This window comes from Chionomys nivalis, chromosome 6, assembly GCF_950005125.1.
Source record: "Chionomys nivalis chromosome 6, mChiNiv1.1, whole genome shotgun sequence".
In the NCBI taxonomy this organism is placed as follows: Eukaryota; Metazoa; Chordata; class Mammalia; order Rodentia; family Cricetidae; genus Chionomys; species Chionomys nivalis.
In genome coordinates this window covers 12,709,292-12,735,141 of record NC_080091.1, presented here as the reverse complement: position 1 = coordinate 12,735,141, position 25,850 = coordinate 12,709,292, and the positions used below count along the sequence as shown (strand labels likewise).

General features: G+C 41.4%; 1 protein-coding gene and 2 pseudogenes across 1 annotated transcript; 2 read left to right on the top strand and 1 right to left on the bottom strand.

Annotated features, from left to right (window-relative positions):
- Positions 1-825: 825 nt before the first annotated feature.
- Positions 826-7,107, bottom strand: LOC130875678 (ankyrin repeat domain-containing protein 7-like). The gene is made up of 4 exons (XM_057771721.1): positions 6,854-7,107; positions 3,193-3,310; positions 2,284-2,457; positions 826-960 (listed from the first exon to the last, which is right to left on the bottom strand). The coding sequence occupies exons 1-4, from the start codon at positions 7,105-7,107 to the stop codon at positions 826-828; spliced, it is 681 nt and encodes a 226-aa protein (XP_057627704.1).
- A 12,486-nt stretch (positions 7,108-19,593) lies between these two features.
- LOC130876274 (actin-related protein 2/3 complex subunit 2-like) lies at positions 19,594-20,497 on the top strand (annotated as a pseudogene).
- A 905-nt stretch (positions 20,498-21,402) lies between these two features.
- On the top strand, positions 21,403-22,324 carry LOC130875677 (dehydrodolichyl diphosphate synthase complex subunit Nus1-like; annotated as a pseudogene).
- The last annotated feature ends 3,526 nt before the right edge of the window (positions 22,325-25,850 follow it).

Sequence of the window (25,850 nt, the reverse complement as noted above, 5' to 3'; positions counted from 1 at the left end):
GAGTTTGGTCCTTAGAGAAACTCTGTTGAAAGATTTATTACCTGCATACTAAGTAACATTTTTGCATTTATGTAATTCAACATTGATCCCTGTCTTAAAGTTTTTTGTTGCTTTTGTAGTTTCAACTTACTGCAATCTATGTAACATTCAGTGAAGACTCAGTCGTAGTTCTATTTAAAAATAAAAATTTAAAAAGCCAGTGGTTTTGGAGGTGGCTCAGTCAACAAGATGTTTTCTGCCCATACACAACAACCCGAGTTTAAATCCTCAGCATCCACATAAAAAACTGGGCACAGACACATACATGCACATGTCCTGTGTGTGGAAGAGACAGGTTACCATTTGGGCTTGTTGGCTGCCAGACCAGCTTCAGGGTCAATCAGAGATCTTATGTCAAGTGGATAAGTTAGAGATTGATACAAGACACCAATACCCTCCTCTTTCCTTCATGTCTGCACAGAGAAATATGCAAAGTACAGAAAAATATGTAAAGTACAAACACACACAGAATGAAAAACACTAAAATTATAAATTTCAGTGTTGAAAATAAAGTTGACACTTTTCAATGTAAACAACATTAATGTGAAGTTTCCTTAACTAGTAGAAAATTGCCAATCAGATCAGATTAGAAATGACAAACTTGTTTTTAAACGGGAAGCTGAGCCCTCGTACACACTGTTCCTTTGTTGATGTTGGAAGAGTCTCTTTTCCAGTTCACATTCTCTATGAGCTAAGCTTTCTCAATATGTGCTTCTGAGTTGAAGCCATATTCCCTCTACTACTTTAGTGTTCATTACTTAAGCAATGTCACCCTCAAGAACAGCACTAAGATTGTAAAAAGAAGAAACAGTACCTATTTGGCTGAAGCACCGAATGTGCCTCCGCCCCGTTCTTTATTAAAAACTCGGCCATTTGGTGTTGCCTTTCATACAGCGCGAGTTTATATGGGGTCAACCCATACTGTAAAGAAGAAAATTCATTTTATAAATTACATGTTTCTCAACTGAAAAAGTATCACAGATTTTGTAAACAAAAAGTCACAAAAGGATAGATTTTCCTTCAGCCCTTGCTGCAGATTCATACACACAGGGGCTCCCTTCCCTTTGACACACCTTCCCCTGTTCAACACTGCCCGTGAACACCACTCATCTCCAGAACTTTCCACAAATGCTCGCTGGTTCCAAGCTTCTTAGCTCCAAGGAGATGTGCCTTCATTTCCCAACCCTTAAAATTTCAGTTAGATTTGGTGTGCCTCTGTTGAATGAGTAGACTCAAGTGGCATCTCTGGAGCAGTTTCTCAATCTGTTTTTCAAAAGTATTTTTTCCTCTAATCTAAAAATTATCTCACAAACCAAACATCATTTCCTATTGTAGTGGTCCAAAAAATGCTGGAGGAAGACCCCAGACTCAAATGGTATGTAAACACAAAGAGTGCTTATTCTTCAGAAAGAGCCAGCATGCAGTCCATCAGCCATATAAAATGTTAATGAGGACCAAGGACAAAGACATGCATGCCCTTTTAAAAGGGATATGGGGAATTCTAAGTATCTTTTCTATAATTGGGCAGTCAGGGAGAAGCTACATGAGGTGCACGTTGATTGTACAGGACTAGTAACAGTTTTATCCGCTGTTGGCTTTTTCTGTCACATATGGTCAGTAGCAGCCAGATCCTGCAACTCTGGGTCTCCCAGCCTTACATGGCCAGGTTTGGAACTGCTTAGCTGACTGGCTAAACTTCACTGGGGAACTTCCTGGATTCAGACTTAGGTCATTAATTAAAATGGAGTCACTACTTGTCTAAGATGGAGTCACATTTTGGCCCCTTCATTATGAACATAGAAAATTTGAAAAAGTTAAATAAAGATATCTTCTCAGTATGTTTTCTTCAATGATCTAATTTCCACATTTGCCTGTGTGCATGTGACCTTTCCAGTCTAGCCTCATCTCTGGGAGACAAACCACATCAGTAGCTTCTTAACTGTAACAGATTTCTGGTGTTTTCTACAGACATTTACCTTAGCATTTTTTTTTATTGTTTGTGTGTATGTGAAGTACATGTGGGCCCATGTACTTTACTTGTTCAATTTTAAAGTAAAGTCCAAGTCTGAAACAAAATGTGCTATGCTGAGTTCCTTTAAGTTACCTGCAAAACTGTAAAAAACAGATTGAGAAGATGTTTGACTCTGAACAGATTCAGTGAGACTGCTTGAGCTTCAGAATGTGGAAAGTGATCTGAGTGTCATTGCTGGAAGTACATTGCCAATGAAGTTGAAGGATTTTTACCTCTGTTTTCGCGTCAATATTTGCCTTATATTTAAGCAGTTTTCCAGCAATTGTTATATTTCCTCGGATAACTGCGTGGTGTAGAGCTGCATCCCCACCGAAATCTACGATGTGGAGATCAGCACCCTGCATGAGTAGTATGGAGACGCACTCCACGTTGTCCCTCTGGGTCGCCTGTGGGTATTGTAGAAAGAAAGAGATACTGAACTCTAGAAAGTCAGGATAAGCATTCCAACAATTGCATTGAATCGTTACCCTTGGATCAGACCAACTGTTTAGGTTGTGCATATTATCTCTTTTTTGAGACTGGGTCCTCTCAAGTACCCCAGGCTTGCCTAAATTCATGACCTCCCCACCAAAGTTTTCCAAGTGGTAGAATTTCAGGGGTGTGCTACCACACCTAGATATTAAAGCATTTCACCAGCACTGTTTGGACATTGTTGTAGTGAGGGAGGTTGCTTATTCATTTGCTTGTTTTGATAATTTGACACAGGCTGAAGACACTGGGAAAGAAGGAACCTACTTGAAGGATCGCCTCTACCAGACTGGACTCTGGGAAGTCTATAAAACATTTTCTTGATTGAGGTTGATATGGGAGGGCACAGCTTCCTAAGGGAGGTGGCATGACTGGGCAGGTGATCCTGAGTAGTATAAGAAATCTGAACAAGCCTTGGAAAAAGCCACGGGAAAGCAGCATCCCCCCATGACCTCTGCTTCATTTCTTGCCTCTAGTCCTGATTGAGCTTCTGCCCTGGTTTCCCTTCATGACTGACTGTGATGTGGAATTGTAGGCCGAATAAATATTTCTTTTCTCAAGCTGGTTTTGGCCAGTGTTTCATCACAGTAACAAAAACCAAACAAGGATAAGATCTAATCAATTTTATACCGAAACTCTTGCCCGATAGCTACCTTAATTAAGGGTGTGCAGCCTTCATCATCTTGAATATTGATGTCCGTACAGTCGTTGGATACTAACCATGCTACCACGTTGGGATGGTTATGGGCACATGCATAGTGTAGTGATGTCCTACAAATTGAGAGGACATTTTAGGAAATTAAAGATTACTATGTAAAGGCACATTCAAGTGTAAATACTATATGGCAAAGTACAGTTCCTTCTGATGTCAAAAAAGAAACTAAAATTTTCTTATTTACTTATTTCTCTACTTAGGTGTTCATTTGCTGTGCTAGGCATATAGTGCATTTAGTGCGCTATATATATAGTGCATATAGTCCCATTCAAGAAAAGTGCTCTATCACAAGCTTCATCCTTCCTCAGAGCAGCCTCTCTGGATTACAGGAGAACACCTGTTAGAATGAACTCAGCTTGGATTTGAATCCTACCCTAACCACTGTTGGTTATTAGTTACCACTTAGACTTCCTATGAGCTCCATGACTCAATCTCTCCATCTGTAGAATGGGGATCAAGAGTGTATCTGTCTTACACAGTGTTGCAGCTATCTTACACAGTGATGCTGTGATGCTTCAACTCACATCTTCAAGAGCACGTACAAATGCTTCCAGCACCTGACACCTCAGTGTTTGCTGGATATAATTATGATTGGTCTTCCTAATGGTAACAAACACAGTATTTCAATGAAGAGAAATAACAGAATTACACCTATAGTGGTGCGGGAGAATTGTCTGTATTCTGTCAATCATGTTTTAAATTTTTTAAAAATATTTATTGATTTATTATATATACAATATTCTGTCTGTGTGTATGCCTGAAGGCCAGAAAGGGCACCAGACCTCATCAAAGATGGTTGTGAGCCACCATGTGATTGCTGGGAATTGAACTCAGGACCTTGGGAAGAGCAGGCAATGCTCTTAATCTCTGAGCCATCTCTCCAGCCCCTCTCAACCATGTTTTAAATAAATGCTGATTGGCCAGGCAGGAAGTATAGGCCAGTCAACCAGACAGGAAGTAGAGGTGGGGAGATGAGAACAGGAGTATTCTGGGAAGAAGGAAGCCTATCCTTCCCCAGTCCAGCCCAAACCACCAAAGAAGCAGCATGTGACCTGCTCCGTTGTAAAAGGTACCGAGCCATGTTGCTAGCACAGATAAGAATAATGGGTTAATATAAGCTACAAGAGCTATTAAGAAGACTGAGCTAATGGGCCAATCAATTTTATAACTTATGGTGATCTCTGTGTTATTTTCTCTGGGACTAAATGGCTGGGTGACCGGATGGGACAGAAACCCCAATGAGCCCAGCACTCATGTTATCTACAGCAGATGCAAAATTTTTTATTCATATACTTTTACAATATTTTAAAACTATTACCTAAGCTGGCCTTGAACTTGGCAATTAATCCTCCAAGTAGGTAGGAATGCAGGCAGTTCCACTCCAACTACCTTACTCTTTATTTCACACTTTAGCATCACTGACATCTGCCACTTATAATTCATGATATTTTATGACTATAATCAGCAATGCTTTTTACTTTTCTGCCATACAAAATAAAAGGTCATCATGTAGTCCATTGTGCCTTACATCAAATGACACAATCCACAGTCCCATGATAATTCTAAAGGTCACATGTATCTATGTAAATTTCAGCTTTTAAGACTATGAAATGTAAACAGATTTAGAATAGAAAAAAAACAAACAAAAATCTAAATCCTCAGTCATCAATACTTTGACGTTTTTCATTTCTCAGTGCCCAGAAGTAATGTTTCTCTGTTTCCTGCCAACAGGGACAGGGCATAGTCCTTAGACAACAGACAGAGTATCCATGTTAATACAGACACCAGATGGTAGCAAATGCCTTTATCTTATACCTCTCAATGTGTCCATGATCTAGCACCATAATTGAGCAAATCACTCTAGAAGGAGATAATCCATGGCTTCATAGCTCCCTTGCTTTGATTTCCAAAAAGCTTTTAGCCAAAAAATACTAGGGATTCAATTGGGCATCTTTCATTGTATTCAATATTTAAATTTATAGAATGTAAGGAAAGCTGACTGGGCAGAGTAACATGAATATTTTCAGAATGAGAGGATCTTGAGAGCTAGTAGATGTGTATGCTGTACGGTAGATATCTAAGTTACATGTGGGGAATAAATGGATTGGCAGAATGGATAAATATAGCTGGAAAATTCAGTGTTTCTAAAGGATACATTTATTAAGCAAAAGAATATGTTGAAACAATAATTTACTATTATTTGTATGATGCTCTAATTTGGAAGACTGAATAACTATAGACTGAATAACCTCACCACTTCAGACATGATCAAGAAGCATGTGAGCTCTGGAGAATCTACTGTTGAGGGCCATTGTTTCCTGCCTATGATCTAGTGAGAAATAAGAAACAAGGACTAGAAAAGAGGGCTGCAGTGATTGTTTAAACTCAGTTGCTAAGCACTCGCCCTGCAAGCCTGAGACACCGTCTTCAGAACCCCAACCACCTTGAGAATCCAGTGCTGTAGATGTGGATCAGGAGGATCCCCAAAGCTTGCTCGCCTGCAAGTCTAGGTTAGTCAGTATACTCCAAGACAATCAGTCAAACACAGTGGGCTTTGTTGAGACAATCTGTCTCAAAATCTGAGATGTAGAAACCACAGGGTGGTTCATCAGGTGAGGGCACCCACTGGCAGATCCAATGGCCTGAGTTCAATTTCCAGATCCCACAACGTGGCAGAACACAACTGTCAAATATAGTTCTCTTCTGAACTTCACACACTTACTTGGCATGTTTGGGGCACATGAGCCCCACACACTTATGATTTTTCTAAAGAGATGACAAGAAATTTTTGAAGAGAATTTCAACCACTAGCCTTCACGTATGTACCAAAATCAAAACACACACAACAGGTATATAAGGGGCAGGGAGACAGAGTTATAGTTCAAGTTAAAAATTTCCTTATGAAATTCCTCAGTGAGCATGAAACCTACATAAGATTTCTTGGTGATTCTTTTTTTTTTTTTGGTTTCATGTTGACATCTTATGTGAAAATTTATCTCATGATACAATTTTCTGTGTTGCATATAACAGCATTAAAAACATATACATTAAGGTCTGGAGAGATGGCTTGGCATTTACAAGCTCTAGTTTTTCTGTAGAGGACCTGGGTTTGATTCCTATCATCCATATAGAAGATCACAACTGTCCATAACTCCACTTCCAGGAGATCCAACACCCTCTTTTTATGTGTGTGTGGTATGTTGAAAATACATGCAGGCAAAACACTCAAACCTATAAAATTTTAAGTGCACACATAAAAAATGTACGTGGTTTTCTTAGCTAAATCCCTTTAAAGCACCCAAGAAAGTGCTCTAAAAGAGACAATGTAAAAGGATTTGTAAACTAACTGAAGTTTTTTGTTTTGCTTTCTTAAAGAAGGCCTCGGAGCTGCCCTTCCAAGATGTGCAGGTTTCAGGTGCCTAGGAGCCTAAAGCAGGCACAAAGTCCAGTGGTCTCCATGAAAGAAGAGCCTTAAGCAGTATGACCTCTGCCCTCCCTCAGACCGCAGATCTAGAAAGTATGTTTCTCCCTGGTAGACCCTGACTGTCCCCAACATTTTCCACCCCTCCTGCCCCTCGCCCATCCCTGGGCCCCATTACCTGCCCCTCCTGTCGGATTCGTTTATGTGGTGTTCGCTGCCATTGATAAATTTTTCAACTAATGCCACATCACCCACACTTGCCGCCCTTTGCAGCTGCCCCACAGGGTCATACCCTATTAAATACAGTTGAAATTGCGGCCGTTTCCGGCCACAGCACCCATGACCCAGGCATGCGGGCCACAGGCGGGTGTACCACCGAGTCCGCTGAGGGGCTCTAAAAGTCAGGGCGTCATATTCGAAGTCATCCTGCATGTTGAGCCCCTCAAGGCTCTGCAGGCCCTCCGGGCCCTCAGGGCCCTCAGGGCCCTCCCGGCCCTCCCGACCCTCCCTTCCTTCCCCTTTAGCCACCCACACCCTCCCAACCCAACAAGAAATGTTCAAAACCCTAGTTCAGTTTCCCCACTGAACCAAATAAGCGTCCTGCTAGGGCAGATCCTTAGCTCAGTGTGAGCTGAACTCTGCTTCCTCCTTAGCAACAGAGTTCCATGGGCATAGTGATGCACTGTGAGCACACAATGGCGCTCAGCAGCTGTGGACCATGTGTGTTCTGTGCATGCCCATGTCAGACTCCACCAACAAAAGCATACAGTACTCAGCACATGTCGACACATGTTGTATGTTTTCTCTTTTAAGGATGTTCCCTTTTAAGGTACTGATATGGCAACTACAATCATAATGCACAGAGGTTTGGAACCTACAAAGGGACCAGAAAGGAGGAGAGTATCTCTCAAGGAAAGGAAGTAGTCTATAGTGTTTGGAAGCTATAAAGGAAAACTAGAATTGGATGGTTTAATAAAAGGGGGATGGGACAGAAAGGTAAAGAAGGGAAAATAGAGAGGGACAAGCAATACTAAAGGTTCTTTGAAAACCTATATGGAAACCGAGTACCCTAAAAGCTTCCTATACATAGGTGAAAGGAACCCACAGTGAGACAAAAAACAGCAGGGGAGAGAAGGCTTCAGCTAGACAACTGTGCCACCAAATGAAACCTCCAGTGCCAGGAACAGGTTACTACCTGTTGAGTCATTAACCAAAGAGACCCATGGAAACCAGCAAACAGCACAGCTATTGCCAAGGCTCTTGGTTGCTCACAAAACCTGATGTTAGGGTCTTGTTTCTGAAGGTGACACTTCTGTCACTGAATATGGAGAAGTTGAGCTGCTGTCTAACTAGATTATTCACCTACTAACCAGAATTCAGGGTACTGGAAGGCACTCTGCATGCACCTGAAGGAGAAAGGCAGTCCTCAGTACCTCAGCACAAACCCTTCAAGCTACAACCACACCCACATGGAAGGAAGCTCACAGACATCTGTAAATTTATTTCTAGGAGATCTAGCACCCTCTTGTGTCTTTGCAGGCACCAGACATGCACACATACATGCATGTAGACATACATACATGCACACATACATACATGCAGACAAAATATACATAAACATGAAAGAAATGTGATCTATAAATATTGAGAAGTAATTTATGTAGTAAGTTCACTCTTTTAAAGTATACGACCTAGTAGTTTTTTACGTATGTTCTTAAAATTATGCAACCATCACCCTATTTATTTTTAAAATATTTTCATCGCTTGAGACAAAAACCCTTTATTTGTGAGTAGCTACTCTTCGTTCATCCAGACCTCACCCCCTATCAGTTACCAATATAACTTTTTGCTTCAAGTGTCTCATTCTGGGTATTTAATAGAAATCAAATCATCTAATAAAGAAGTGTTCCATTCTTCAGACCTTTGGCTACTTTCGACTGAGCTTAATGTTTGTGATATTTATTCATGTTATAGGATATATCAGTTTTCTACCTCTTTTCATGGCTAGAAACTAGACCATTGTATTAACACACCACCCTTCGTTTACTCACTCATCAAGCAGTAGGTAATCAGGGTTTCACCCTTCTTTCTTTTATAAATGATCAGACGCTAGTGGCTGCACTATCTTCATCTACAATTTCAGCAATGACATAGCAGGTTCCTGTTCTCCGGTATCTTTACACTTTCATCTGTGTCCCAGCATCTGTGCATGCAGACAAGTGCTCTACCTGTGACCCCAGCATGCAACATGTACTTCTCAACTTTTATACCAGATTTTGTTGTCCAGCTTCAACCTCATATATGTGACACACACACACACACACACACACACACACACACACACACACGCTTTCCTTTACCAAGTGCTGGGATTGCAGAGCTGTGCCACCATGATTGACTTATCTTTTGCATTTTTACCATCTTAATGATATAAAGTATCATCTCATTGAGTTTTGATTTGCAGTACTTGAGGGTTGATGGTGTTAAAGAACTCCCAGTGTGCCAATAGGGCATTTGGAAATCTTTCCAGGTCCCATAGCATGTGGGTGAGGTTCAAACCATGGCTCATAAGGGAAAGACAAATATGCCATGCAGATGGAAGCGGAGTGTAAAGGAGAGGAAAGGACAAGAGGAAGGGAGAGAAAGAGAGAATGAGGAGAGAGAAAGGAAAGAGGTTGAGACCTGCTTGCCTCAGTGGGGAAAAAAGAGAAAAAGAGAGAAGGGGAAGGTAGGGAGGGAGGGAAGGAGGGAGAAAGAGAGAGCACTAGAGAGACTGGGAGTAGCCAGAGCATCTCTTAATGGGACAGGGTACCGTTTGCTATACAGCCAGGCATAGGGCATGAGGTGCTGTGACAGGGTGTGCCTAAATACTAACAAAATGTCCCTTGAGATCCATTGCCCTCTGTGACACTGGGCTCTCATTCTAGTGTTGAATCATAACAAATCTATACATTCTGAAGAAAAATTCCTATAGGTCTATATATGGTTATATACAACACATGGGAATAAATCCAACAGCAGGAGATATACAATGATTTCTTCTGGACCCAAAGGAATTAGGAAAACAGGGACTTGATCATCAGGTCCTTGAGTTTTATACAATTACTGACTGTACTGAAAAATATTTAGTTACCTTAAAATGTTCTTTCTTTTCTTCAGTGTTAGAGAGAAGACCTGGAGCCTTCCTTCCATGTATGAGGCAAGCCCACACTATGCCCAAGCTGCATGCACAACCCTATGTTTTCCTTAATAGAGATCATTTTACAAGCATTTGCTTATTTAAGAGGGGAGAAGAATATAAGAAACACTTCTCTGTTTTATTTTTTAATGGAAAAAGTGTTACCGGGAAGAAACCCTGAGAATATGGCCACTGAAATGTCTCAGCACCTAAGACCATTTTCCATACAAGTCTGATAAGCTGAATTCCATCCCTGGAATCCATGATAGGAGAATTAAACCAACTCCCAGATGGTGTCCTCTGACCTCTACATTTATACCTTGTCTTTCAACACACACAAACACACATATGCACACACACATACAGAGAGGAAGAGAGAGAGAGAGAGAGAGAGAGAGAGAGAGAGAGAGAGAGAAGCCAATGAGGATCACTACTTATTGCCCTGTTCCCTATGGATTTCTGAGTCTGCTCTCTTATGGGAATGCAGACCCTCTGTACAGATTGCTACTACCCACTTGCCTTGCCTACTCTACCAAAGTATATGGTGATATGGATAATATTTAAAGAGGTAGCACTTGGGCAGAAGGACTGGTCCTGAGGGAGGAGCTTGAAAAGAACAAGGATGCATTCGAGCAGAAACTAGACAGAAAAGCTCAACTTCAACACTACATCACAAAATGAGAAGAATGCAATATGCCAATGGTTGCACCCAGACTTTGTTATCATCTAGCTAAATGCTGGATAGTTTTTCATTGTTATCTATTCAACAACCATGTACTAGGACAAGCAGTAGACTCATGACAAGATCCATTATACAGCAACCATAAGATATGAACTGAGCAAGTGGATTCAAGTGCACCACGACACCTACTGGCAGGCAACAGTTATTGCATCTACTCCAGCTGATTAAACCACAGGTGAGATTTATTATTCTAACTATAATCCATTGATGGAGGAAGGTCATTGGTTAAAAAATAAAGAAACAGCTTGGCCCTCATAGGTTAGAACATAGGTGGGTGGAGTAAACAGAACAGAATGCTGGGAAGAAGAGGAAGTGAGCTCAGATGCGGGACAGCTCCTCTGAGAGACAGACGCCATGCTCCCATCTCCCAGGCAGACACGATGCAGCCAGCCGCCAGGTCAGACATGCTGAGTCTTTCCCAGTAAGACTGGTGCTACACAGATTATTAGAGATGGGTTGATCGGGATATGAGAATTAGCCAGTAAGGGCTAGAGCTAATGGGCCGAGCAGTGTTTAAAAGAATACAATTTGTGTGTTGTTATTTTGGGGCATAAGCTAGCCAGGCGACCAGGAGCTGGGGTGGCAGGATCACAGCCCGCAGCTCTCACTACAATCCATAAGTTGCTGATCTAAAACAGTCAATATGTCAGACAATCTAATCATCCAAGCTTTCAATAGCCTTTTCATTTATAACATGTGTGAGGTCTTACAAGATGCATATGATGTCTCTCCTACATTGCTATCCCTATTTCTAGGGTTTAGTTTTGTACTCAATTTTTTTTTCTGAAAAATATGGTTTGACAATAGGAAAAAGGGGCAGTCTTTAGAGACTGAATCCTGGCTTCTTAGGAAAGAAGTTGGAAATCTGAAAAAAGACACAACAACCTTAACTAACAATTGTCAAGTCAGCTGAGGTACTTTTAAACACTGTACAGACTGGTACCAAGCTTCTTAAAGAGGGGGTTATACATCTACAAGAGAAAACAAACACTTTGAATACCAAAACCCAGTCGAATGAGGTGCTTTTAGAAGTGGTACAGACTAATAAAAACCTTTTTGAATAAGAGATTGCGCATCTGAAGGAGGATACTAGAACTTTGCTTAACAAGACTCAGTCAACTGAGATATCGTTGAAAAAGGTATAGTCTGATAGTAATTTATTTAAAGAGAGATTCAACACTCTGCAGAAAGATAAAGCTAATTTGACATATAATAGTAATTCATTTAAAGAGAGATTCAGGAACCTGCACGGAGATCTGATCTCAGCACCAGGAGAGCCATCATGGGGTGAGTTTGTGACCCGCGGCAGCAGCCCGGGACAGGGAACTCTGAAGTTCTTCATCCCCCCTATACTTCCTCGGCTCCCTGCAGGGACTCTTCTCCCAGAATACTGCCTCTCTCTTCCTATCCCACCCAGCTTGCATCCAGAACCCTTCTTCCTTCTGCCCCCTTCCCTCTTTGGGCACATAACACCGTCCATTTCAGCCTGTCTGGGCACTGGGGGCGAATCCTCAGGGCAAGTAGGTAGGCGGGAGTTCCTTTGTTTCACTGGCCTGCCTGCACCAAGCAAGGTAGGCGCTTTGTTTACAAACTACCCAACCATCACAAAGATCTGATCTCGGCACCAGGAGAGGCATCAGTGGGGTGAGTTTGTGACCCACGGCAGCAGCCCGGGACAGGGAACTCTGAAGTTCCTCATCCCCCCTATACTTCCTGGGCCCCCTGCAGGGACTCTACTCCCCGCATACTGCCTCTCTCTTCCTATCCCACCCAGATTGCATCCAGAACCCTTCTCCCTTCAGCCCCCTTCCCTCTTTGGGCACTTAACACCACCCTGCTCAGCCTGTCTGGGCACTGGGAAGCGAATCCTCAAGGCAAGCGGGCGAGCAGGAGTCCCTTTGTTACTCTGGCCTGCCTGCACCAAGCAAGGTAGGCACTTTGTTTATGAACTACCTGACCAACACGGAGAGCTAATCTCGGCACCAGGAGAGCCATCATTGGGCACGGAGATCTGATATTGGCACCAGGAGAGACATCACTGTAGCACCAGGAGAGCCATCACTGGGGAGTGCCATCACTGGGAAGGTACATCAGTAGGCAAGGAGACCCGATCCTGTAAAAGATGATCCATAGGAGAGCATTCGGAGGAAGATGGGCAGGCGCCAATGCAAGAATTCACCCAACAATCTGAAAAACAATATGAAACCACCAGAACCCAGTGACCTCACAACAGGAGGACATGAACACCTTAACCATGAAGAAGTAGATAAAATTGACTTTATGAAAGTGATTGACGCCCTTAAACAGCATGTAAAAAATGCCCTTATAGAAATGGATGAGAAGTATAACAGAAAGTTTGAAGAACTGAGTAAATCAGTGAATGATACCCTAGGAAACCAAGGAAAAACAATCAAACAGATAATGGAAACAGTTCAAATCTTGAAAACTGAAATGGAGGAAAAGAAGAAAACACAAACAGAAGGCTGGCTGGACATGGAAAATCTAGGTAAACGAATAGAGACTACAGAAACAAGCATAACCAACAGAATACAAGAGATAGAAGAAAGAATCTCAGATTCTGAAGATACCATAGAGAAAATAAACATGCTGACCAAAGAAAACAGCAAGGCCAACAAACTCTCATCACAAAACATTCAGGAAATATGGGACACAATAAAAAGACCAAACCTAAGAATAATAGGAGTAGAAGAAGGGGAAGAAGCGCAGCTCAATGGTACATAAAATATATTTAATAAAATTATAGAAGAAAACTTTCCCAACCTAAAGAAAGATATACCTATGAAGGTTCAAGAAGCATACAGAACACCAAATAGGCTGGATCAAAAAAAAACCATCCCCTCGCCATATAATAATCAAAACACAAAGCATACAGAACAAAGAAAGAATATTAAGAGCTGCAAAGGAAAAAGGCCAAGTTACTTATAAAGGTAAACCTATCAGACTTAGATCTGACTTCTCTATGGAAACCATGAAAGCCAGAAGGTCCTGGATAGAGGTACTGCAGAAACTAAGAGACTGTGGATGCAAGCCCAGACTACTATACCCAGCCAAACTTTTGTTCACTATAAATGGAGAAAACAAAATTTTCCAGGATAAAAACAAATTTAAACAATACGTAGCCACAAATCCAGCCTTACAGAAAGTAATAGAAGGAAAATCACTAACCAAGGAGTCCAACAATGACCAAAATAACTCAGACATCTAGAGACCTTTCACCAGCGCAACTCAAAGAAGGGAAACACACAAAATCTACTACTAAAAAACTGACCAGAGTTAACAACTACTGGTCATTAATATCACTTGATGTCAATGGACTCAACTCACCTATAAAAAGGCACAGACTAAGAGATTGGATACGAAAACAGGATCCAACATTCTGCTGTTTACAAGAAACACACCTCAACCACAAAGACAGGCACCTACTCAGAGTAAAGGGTTGGGATAAGGCTTATCAAGTAAATGGACCTAAGAAACAAGCAGGTGTGGCCATACTAATTTCTAACAAAGTTGACTTCAAACTTAAATCAATCAGAAAAGATGGAGAGGGACATTTTCTACGCATAACATGAACAATTCATCAGGATGAAGTCTCAATCCTGAATATCTATGCCCCTAATATAAAAGCACCCACGTACGTAAAAGAAACATTGTTAAAACTCAAGGCAGCCATCAAACCGCACACATTAATAGTAGGAGACTTTAACACTCCTCTCTCACCAATGGACAGGTCAATCAGACAGAAACCTAACAGAGAAATAAGAGAATTAATGGAGGTAATGAATCAAATGGACTTAACAGACATCTATAGGATATTCCACCCAAATAGCAAAGAATATACCTTCTTCTCTGCACTCATGGAACCTTCTCGATAATTGACCACATACTCGGTAACAAAGCAAACATCCACAGTTACAAAAACATATTAGTAACCACATGTATATTATCAGATCACCATGGATTAAAGCTAGAATTCAGCAACCATGCTACCCCCAGAAAGCCTACAAACTCATGGAAACTGAACAGTCAACTACTGAACCATACCTGGATTAAGGAAGAAATAAAGGAAGAAATTAAAGTCTTCCTTGAAATCAATGAAAATAAAGAAACAACATACTCAAACCAATGCGACGCTATGAAAGCAGTCCTGAGAGGAAAGTTCATAGCACTAAGTGCCCACTTAAAGAAAACAGAGAAAGCACACATTGGAGACTTAACAGCCCACCTGAAAGCTCTTGAAAAAAAAGAAGCAGACTCACCTAGGAGGAGTAGAAGAATGGAAATAATCAAACTGAGGGCTGAAATCAACAAAATAGAAACACAGAAAACAATTGAAAGAATCAAAACAAGAAAGCTGGTTCCTGGAGAAAATCAACAAAATTGATAAACCCCTATGCAAACTAATCAAACGGCAGAGAGAGAATTTGCAAATTAATAAGATCAGAAAGGAAAAGGGGGACATAACCACAGACACAGAGGAAATTCAGAGAATCATTAGATCTTACTACAAAAGCCTGTATGCCACAAAACTGGAAAATGTAAAAGAAATGGACACTTTTTTAGATAAATACCATATACCAAAGTTAAACCAGGACCAGGTGCACAATCTAAATAGACCTGATAGTCACGAAGAATTAGAAGCTGTTATCAAAAACCTCCCTTCCAAAAAAAAGCCCAGGTCCAGACGGTTTCAATGCAGAATTCTTCCAGAACTTCCAAAAAAACCTAATACCTATACTCCTTAATGTATTTCACAATAGAAACAGAAAAGTCCTTGCCAAATACCTTTTATGAAGCTACAGTTACCCTGATACCAAAACCACACAAAGACTCAACCAAGAAAGAGAATTACAGGCCTATCTTACTCATGAACATCAATGCGAAAATCTTCAATAAAATACTGGCAAACTGAATCCAAGAACACATTAGAAAAATTATCCATTATGATCAAGTAGGCTTAACCTCAGGGATGCAGGGCTGGTTCAACAAATGAAAATCTATCAATGTAATCTATCATAAATAAACTGAAAGAAGAAAACCATATGATCATTCTAGTAGATGCTGAAAAATCATTTGACAAAATTCAACATCCCTTTATGATAAAGGTCTTAGAGAGATTAGGGATACAGGGTCATACCTAGCTATAATTAAAGCTATTTACAGCAAGCCGACAGCTAACATCATATTAAACAGAGAGAAATTCAAAGCCATCCCACTAAAATCAGGAATACGACAAGGCTGTCCACTCTCTCCATACCTCTTTAATATAGTGCTTGAAATTCTAGCAATAGCAATAAGACAACATAAGGGGATCAAAGGATTCGAATTGGAAAGGAAGAAGTTAAACTTTCATTATTTGCAGACGATATGATAGTATACATAAGTGACCCCAAAGACTCCACCAAAGAACTCCTACAACTGATAAACAATTTTAGTAGTGTGGCAGGATACAAGATCAATTCCAAAAAATCAGTGTCCCTCCTATACACAAAGGATAAGGAAGCAGAGAAGGAAATCAGAGAAGCATCACCTTTCACAATAGCCACAAATAGCATAAAATATCTTGGGGTAACTCTAACCAAGGAAGTGGATGATCTATCTGACAACAACTTTAAGTCTTTGAAGAAAGAAATTGAGGAGGATACCAGAAAATGGAAGGATCTCCCTTGCTATTAGATTGGGAGGATCAACATAGTAAAAATGGCAATTCTACCAAGGGTAATTTATAGATTCAATGCAATCCCCATTAAAATCCCATCAAAATTCTTCACAGATCTTGAGAGGCCAATAATCAACTTTATATGGAAAAACAAAAAACCCAGGATAGCCAAAACAATCTTATACAATAAAGGAACTTCTGGAGGCATTACCATCCCTGACTTCAAACTCTATTACAGAGCTTCAGTATTGAAAACAGCTTGGTATTGGCATAAAAACAGAGAAGTCAACCAGTGGAATCGTGTAGAAGACCCGGATTTTAACCCACAAACTTATGAACACCTGATTTTCGATAAAGGAGCTAAAAGTATACAATGGAAGAAAGAGAGCATCTTCAACAAATGGTGCTGGCACAACTGGATGTCAACCTGTAGAAGACTGAAAATAGATCCATATCTATCACCATGCACAAAGCTCAAGTCCAAATGGATTAAAGACCTCAATATCAGTCTGAACACACTGAACCTGATAGAAGAGAAAGTTTGAATTACCCTACAACATATGGGCACAAGAAATCACTTCCTACGTATATCCCCAGCAGCATAGACATTAAGGACAACATTGAATAAATGGGACCTCCTGAAACTGAGAAGCTTCTGTAAAGCAAAGGACACTGTCACTAAGACAAAAAGGCAACCCACTGACTGGGAGAAGATCTTCACCAACCCTGCAACAGACAAAGGTCTGATCTCCAAAATATATAAAGAACTCAAGAAACTAGACTTTAAAATGCTAATTAAACCAATTAAAAGATGGGGCACTGAACTGAACAGAGAATTCTCAACAGAAGAAATTCAAATGGCCAAAAGACACTTAAGGTCATGCTCAACATCCTTAGCGATTAGGGAAATGCAAATTGAAACATCTTTGAGATACCATCTTATACCTCTCAGAATGGCTAAAATTAAAAACACCAATAATAGCCTTTGCTGGAGAGGTTGTGGAGAAAGGGGCACACTCAGCCATTGCTGGTGGGAATGCAAACTTGTCCAACCACTTTGGAAATCAGTGTGGTGATTTCTCAAAATTCGGGACCTACCTACCCAAAGGCCCAGTAATACCACTCTTGGGAATATACCCAAGAGATGCCCTATCATATGACAAAAGCATTTGTCCAACTATGTTCATAGCAGCATTATTTGTAATAGCCAGAACCTGGAAGCAACCTAGATGCCCTTCAATGGAAGAATGGATGAAGAAAGTGTGGAATATATACACATTAGAGTACTACTCTGCGCTAAAAAACAATGACTTCTCGAATTTTGCATGCAAATGGATGGAAATAGAAAATACTATCCTGAGTGAGGTAACCCAGACCCAAAAAGAAGATCATGGGATGTACTCACTCATAATTGGTTTCTAGCCATGGATAGGGACCACTGAGTCTATAATTTGTGATCCTAAAGAAGCTAAATAAGAAGGTGAACCCAAAGAAAAACATATAGTCATCTGCCTGGATATTGGAAGTAGACAATATTGCCGGGCAAAAACTGGAAACATGGGGTGAGGTGGGGTGGGGTTAAGGGGAAATGGGGTGAGAATCGTGATAAGGGGGGGATGGGGGGAGCTTGGGGGAATGGGATTGTTGGGATAAAGGAAGGGTGGATATGGGGGCAGAGAAGTATATATCGTAATTAAGGGAGCCATCTTAGGGTTTGCAAGAGACTTGTCTCTAGAGGGGCTTGCAGGTGTCCAGGGAGATGTCCCCAGCTAGTACTTTGGGCAAATGAGGAGAGGGAACTTGAAATGACCCTATCCTAGAGCCATACTGATGAATATCTTGCATATCACCTTAGAACCTTCATCTGGCGATGGATGGAGATAGAGACAGAGACCCACATTGGAGCACCGGACTGAGCTCCTAAGGTCCAAATGAGGAGCAGAAGGAGGGAGAACATGAGCAAGGAAGTCAGGACAGCGAGGGGTGCACCTTCCCACTGTGACAGTAAAGCTGATCTATTGGGAGCTCACCAAGGCCAGCTGGACTGGGACTGAATAAGCATGGGATGAAACTGGACTCTCTGAACATGGTGTACAATGAAGGCTGATGAGAAGTCAAGGACAACGGCACTAGGTTTCGATCCTACTGCATGAACTGGCTTTGTGGGAGCCTAGCCTGTTTGGATGCTCACCTTCGTGGACCTGGATAGAAGTGGGAGGACCTTGGACTTCCCGCAGGGCAGAGAAGCTGGACTGCTCTTCTGTCTCAAGAGGGAGGGGGAATGGAGTGGGGGAGGGCGACAGGAGTTGGGAGAGGGGGAGGGGAGTGGTGGGAGGGAGAGAGGAGTGGAAGGACGGGGAGGGAAATGGGAAACGGGGAGGAGGCAGAAATTTTTTTCAACAACAAAAAAATAATAATAAAGAGTATAAAATTCCTTAAAACTCTATAATTCAGGTGTAATGACATATTTATTGTTAATATATACTTATCCTAATTTTCCAGATTCTTCAAACATTTGTAGATCTATTCATCCCCCTACAATGCCACAAGAAAAATTCCCAGAACACTGCTTAACCTTACATGTTCCAAATTTAACTATAAAATTACTTTCACCCAATGTATTTTCTCTCAATTTGCGTACTATATAACATGCTCAATAAACCAGCCCCAAACTACTCCCAATTACTGTATTCACACAGTCTGTGTTAAATGAAGAAAGAGCACACTCTCAAAGGGCTTATGAAACTGGCCATTGCTACTATATGCCCTCCCTTTCCATCAAAAGTACAATTCCCAAAGAAAAAAGCAAGTGTGAAATACACTGAAGAATCACAGAACGTTGTCAGCACACTCTGAGCATCTGGGACAGTTACTGTACAGCTCTCAAACACAAAGGCATGCAACCTTAATGCTCTATATGACATTGATCATTGCATGTCATTTGAGCATAGCAAATTCTCCTAGTCAGGTAACCATAGGTTAAAATATAAATAATATGGGCAAATCTATATATTTCTCTTAAAATACATATTTCTCTCTATCTCAAACCCTGATGACAAATTTGCGAAGCTCTTCAGGTCCTAGCGGGAGAAATAGTCTATCCTGCAAACACAGACACCAAGAATCAACTGTGACATACAGAGACAGTTCATCACCTAAATGGTGAACAATCTGAGCAAGTGAATCATCTGATCAAGAGAGAGATTTAAAGGCTAAAGCCCAGTAAAAACCTTTCTGGGGGGACCGGGATCATCGGTGAGGCTGCGGTGGAGGCAGTGGCAGCTTGGCAGGCGGGTTAAAGCTTCAGGGGCAGGCGCAGCCATGATCCTGCTGGAGGTGAACGACTGCATCATCGAGGAGATGCTTGCTCTCATTGGAGAACATGGACGCCAGAAAGAAACCAGAAGCTGTAGAAGTACCATTTGCAGATTTTGATGGTGTCCTTTATCATATTTCAAATCCTAATGGAGAAAAACAAAGGTGATGGTCAGTATTCCTTTGAAATTCTGCAAGGAACTTCAGGCACCTGGTGCTGATGAGTTATTAAAGAGAGTATATGGGAGTTTCTTGGTAAACCCAGAATCGGGATACAAAGTTTCTTTTCTATATGACCTTGAAAATCTGCCTGCATCCAAGGATTCTATTGTGCAGCAGGCTGCCATGTTGAAGCAAAATTGCTTTGCCTCTGTCTTTGAGAAATACTTCCAATTCCAAGAAGAGGGCAAGGAAGGAGAGTACAGAGCAGTTATCCATTGCCGGGAGGATGAGACCATGTATGTTGAATCTAAAAAAGACAGAGTCACAGTGGTCTTCAGCACGGTGTTTAAGGATGATGACGATGATGTCATTGGAAAGGTCTTCATGCAGGAGTTCAAAGAAGGACGAAGAGCCCAGCACCCCAGGTCTTTTTTAATCACAGGGAACCTCCTCTAGAGCTGAGAGACACAGATGCTGCCGTGGGTGACTACACTGGCTACATTACCTTCGTGCTCTTCCCTTGCCACACCAATGCCACTGCTCGAGACAACACTATCAACCTGATCCACACGTTCTGGGACTATCTGCACTCCCACATTAAGTGCTCTAAGGCCTATATTCATACACGAATGCGAGCAAAACCATCTAACTTCCATAAGGTGCTTAACCGGGCACGCCCAGATGCCGAGAAAAAAGAAATGAAAACAATCACGGGGAAGACATTTTCATCCTGCTAATGCTTGGGAACTGAGGAAGAAGTTCTGTTGGCGGAAGGCTGGACTGCTTGCTACTGGATAATCGTAGCCCTTTATGTTGCACCTTGCCAGGTTCTTAAGGGATTCTCCGTTTGGGTTCCATTTTGTACGAGTTTGGCAAATAACCTGCAGAAACGAGCTGTGCTTGCAAGGACTTCACATTTCCCAAGAATTTAAGAAAAGAAAAAAATGTCCACTTGATTAACTTAATTCCCTTCTTTTATTTTTCCCTCCCTCACTCCCCTTCCTTTTCCCCTTTTCCAAGCTGTTTGCTTTGCAATATATGACTGGTAATGAGTTGCAAATAATGCAATCTTAATTTGCATTCTTCTAAGTATTTGAGTTCAAAACTCCTGTATCTAAAGAAATACGGTTGGGGTCATTAATAAAGAAAATCTTTCTATCAAAAAAAAAAAAAACCTTTCTGAAGGCTATTTTTCACCACTGTGGTGTTTCATGTTAGAAATAGACAAAAATATGGTACTTACAAGAAAGAAGACTCAGGTTGTCAAACTTGTTGACAAGTGCTTTTATCTAGTTGTCTGATAGCATCTATGGCCACAGGAGTCAGGGGTGGGTTTACAAGGAGAACTGGGGATAGAAATCTCCAATCTGTTAGGGATGTATTGTGGATACTGAAGTGATATTCCTGAACTGAGAGATATTCCCATTCCTTAGTGGTCGGGGCACAAAAGAACAAGTAGAATCTGAAAACTGTTCAATCTTTCAAAGAAGATGTCACCAATTTGTTGTCAGGAAGCCATAAATAAATAGACTTAGGAGGGCGGAGGCAGATGGCAGTGGGGCTAGGTGAGGAGTTGGCAGTGGTGAGGGGTTGGGGCACGGGGATGTGGGATGGAGGGAGGACACTGTGCCGGTGACCGAGCGCCATGGGAGTATGACCCGGCTGTGGGAGCTGGTGTGGGCAGGTCCTGCAAGTGCTGCTCTGCCTGCACAGCACTCACCTCCTAGCTCTGCCTTTGCTTGCCCTGGAACTGGATCTGGAGCAGCTGCTGTTGAGCTGTCTCTACTGAGGTCCTAGCGCTGCTTGGCTTCACGCTCAGCAAGCCCTGGCCATTGGCAGGAACCAGCATCATCACCTGCACCCTCACTGTGCCCCAGGCTGGCTGCCACCCCACCCCGGCTGTGCTGGGCTTCGGAGGGCGGGTTCCTGAACAAGCTGCTACTGCACATGGGCTGCAGGTCACCAAGGAGGAGCATGAGCCCAGCTTCTCAGACACTGCGAGCCTCAGTGGTGTGGTGTATGGCCTTGGGGATCTCTACATTATTGTCTAAGACCACCAAGGCCTATTCAAAAAATAATTCCAGATTAATAGATGAAATTTTGAAACAACAACAGAAACTTTTGGGCTGAGATTATTCCAAATAATCATCAGAATTTGCAAGTAGTAATGACAAAGAAGACCAAGTTTTTTTTCTTTTTTCAATTAATTAATTTATTTATTAAATTGCCCTTCAACAGTGAAGGTGCTGTCCCCAGAAGATGGAAACGCGGGTATTCTGAGAGCTGCTCAGGACTTTTGCTCAGCAGCAGAGGACAGCCAGAGATTTGGATGTAGATCTGCTAGACGACTGACTTAGTTTACATGGTTTTCCTGACCCTGAGTTAGTATTGAAGTTTGGTCCTGTGGACAGCACCTTAGGCTTTCTTCCCTGGCGAATCAGATTGACTGAGACGTTCTCACCTAAACATCAGTTATGAGGAGATTTTCTCTGCCCTTCATCAGAGTGCCTGGGAAAGTAGCGGTTCCTGGTTGTGTAATATGACATCAGGCTTTTGGAGAAAAGGACCCAATTGATTCTGGTGGTTACAAAGTACATATAAAACCTTGTACACACCTAGAAAAAAATCTAAGAAACCCAGTACTAAAGCTCCCATGATTCAGGCTTTTGTTAGCCAAGTGTTCTACAGCATAAGTGCCAACCTATTGCTCTGAAGGAACAACACACTAAGACAGTAAGAGGAGGCTGCAGAATATGCTAAACTTTTGGCCAAGAGAATGAAAGAAGCCAGAAACAGATTGTCAAGAGATGTAGGTTGTCCTCATTGAAAGTTTCTACTTCTAAATCTCAGACCAGTCAAAAGTAAGAGTATTGGGGCCAGAGAGATGGCTAAGCAGTTAAGAGGACTGGCTACTAAACCAAAGGCAAAGGTTCGATTCCCAGGATAGCAGCTAACAATGATCCACAACTCCAGTCCCTTTTCTGGCCTCTGTGGACATTGTGTGAATGCAGTGCATAGACAACATGCAGGCAATATACCCATGTACATTAAAAAGTAATAAAAAGTATCTAAAACCAAGGTTTTATTGTAAGGGTTATAAAATAATAAATAAATAAAAAGTTTTATAGTTAAAAAATCTCAAGCAGTTACTGCCTTACTTGATAAGTACAATTTTGAATCTTGAATTATTTCAAAGACATCAGAATAGGCCTAATATTTATATTAATATATTTAAAGTATTTCCTAACATTGTTACACTAAAAGTATAATGCAGGTTCAAAAAGAAAAACATAAATAACCTGGTGTTATCAACCTCACTTCTGCTAGATTGAACAACATATCCTGAAGCAGGCCTTTTCTAGATTAGCAACTTAGTACTAACAGAGACACCAAGTTTCACTATGAAGAAAAGTCACTTGGGAACTAAATATAAGCAAAATGTAACAAATATACTCACTCCTTTTGAAGCTGTCCACAGACAGGAACTGAATCCGAAGACCAAGCACATCTGTGCATCTGGGCTGTAACCATTCTGCAGTAATGTTTCCAGGCATTCTTCCTGTCTTCCGAACAATGCTGAGTAAACAGGGCCCACTTTATCTGGACCAGTTTCACAAGCCCGGTTAGTAAGCGGTATTAACAAGTCCAAGATCCTTCAAATACACAAACGGGAGGAATATTTACTATAGGAGATTTGTCTGTTGTCCTTGTTCACCATTATTTGTCTTACCACCATCATTACCTATGCACCCAAATCCAATTTTATGTTTAGTATTTCAGAACCTAATAAATCATTAAAAATCAAAATTTAATGTTGTCTTAATACATGCATGCAAATTGATGGAACTAGAAAAACCAATAGTGAGTGAGGAAACCCAAACCCAGAAATATGAACATGGTATGGACTCACTCATATGTTGATACTAGCTGTAAAGCAAAAAATAGTGAGACTATTGTATATTGAAAAAAAGAAGATAACACACCATATTTTTCAGCCTGAAAAAAACTCCAGCCCAAGTGATTCAAAAGCCTCACATAAAACCATATGTACTGAACCCGATAGAAGAAATGCTAGGGAACAGCCTGGAATGCATTGTCACAGGAGACTCCTTCCTAAACAAAGCAGTGATAGTGCAGGCACTAAGATCAACAATTAATAAAAGAAATCTCAAAAAACTAAAATCTCCTAGAAAGCAGAGAACACTGGCAAGAGGACAAAACAACTGCTTACAGACTGGAAACTGATTTTCCCTAATCATACATCTAATAGTGAGATCAATCACAAATCTAAAACCACTGCGAGTCAATGTACAAGTCTGTGATCCCTGCTGTAGAGTGCAGCTGGGCTGGGCTCTTCTCCTTCCAGGTTCTGCTCTCCATGCACCAGCAGCTGTGCTTGGTAAACTCACAGCTGGAGCCCTGTCTGATGGTCTTTCCCAAAGAGCCCTCTGACAGAAGCATGGTGCTGCTCCTGGACATCCCCGAGATGACCAAACAGATAATTGATGCTCTGTGTTACCAGCTCCAGGTCTACCTGGGTCACGGCCTGGACAAGTGCAGTTGGAAGATCCTTGCCCAGGTGCTCGTCACTGAGACCCACAGGGAGAAACAGACAGGGACAGACAGACAGCTTAGGGCTCAGGGCTTAGGGATTGGAGCATTTTAGCTGGAAGACTAACTACTCACTTTCTTCTTCCAATTGGTTTAGGTGGTGCTTACACCTCTAGGGGCTATTCTTCTTCTGATTCGTTCAGGTGGAGCTACCTTTAGAGTTTTCTATGGCCTAACATTGATAATGTACATGAATAGTATATGTGCACAGTAACTCAAATTAAATTGAAAGGCATAAGCGTCTCTCCATAGGCAGCTTTCTCTTCTTTCCTAGGTTGCTGCTCCAGAAGTCATGACATACACCAGGCATGGACCAATAATCACATATAACGTCTTTGAAAGAGTAGCTACACATCAACATAAAATGTTTTCTCTTCAGGTAATCGTGACACAATGGAGAGAAAATGCAGTCATTCTATGAATAGTGTACAAGGTATTAGAAATTATATCCCATAGCTATAGTATCCAAACCCCAAAGATAGTGTCAAAAATAAACATGTTAATCAAGGGATTTGAATCAACGAACCAGATACAAATCTGCATACCTATGAATACCTGATATTTTATAAAGAAGCCAGAAATACACAATGGGAAACTGAAATCTTCTTTAAAATACGGTGCCACTCTAACCGCATTTCGATGTGGAGAAAAAAGTAGACAGCGCCATATTCATCATCCTGAAGAAAACTCCAGTCCAAGTGGCTCAAAAGCCTCACATCAAAGCATTTGCAGTGAACCTGACAGAAGAGAAGCTAGGGAACAGCCCTGAATGCACTGAAACAGGAGGCTACACTAAGGTCGAAAATTAATAAATGGGACCTCACAAAACTGAAAATCCCCTGGAGAGCAGAGAATGCGTAGCAATAGGACAAAGCAGCTGCTTTCAGGCTGAAAAATGATTCTCCCTAACTCCACAACTAACAGAGGGCTCACGTCCCGAATACATACATATGGAAGTCCATGTGAAATGTCGTGATCCCTGCTGCTGCCAGTTGTTTGGGGCAAGGAAGCTTCTTTTGCAGAACCATGATTGAGAATGAGAGAAGACATTGCAGGTTGGTGTAACACCCACTCCCCCCCAAACAAACCAATCAAAATCAAAACAGTCCAGACAGGGAGCTATTAAAGAGAGTCCTTAACATTGTGATAACGATGCTGAAGTATATAGATCTTCACAAATGATGGGTTTTCGTGTGTGTGTTGGGGGGAGGCTTAACAACAAAATGTTCTTTAGCTACATAATAATCAAAACAATATACATGCAGAAATAAGAAAGAATACTAACAGATGCACAGGTAATAGGTCAAGTAATAAATAAATTCAGACCTGCTAGAATACACCTGACTTTTCAATGGAAAAAATGTAAGCCAGAAGGTCCCGGTCGAGCCTTATGCAGACATTATGAGGCCATGGGAACTAGCTAGTATACACAGTAATCTTTCATTTACCATAGAAAAAAGACTGGAACATCTTTAAATAATACATAGCTA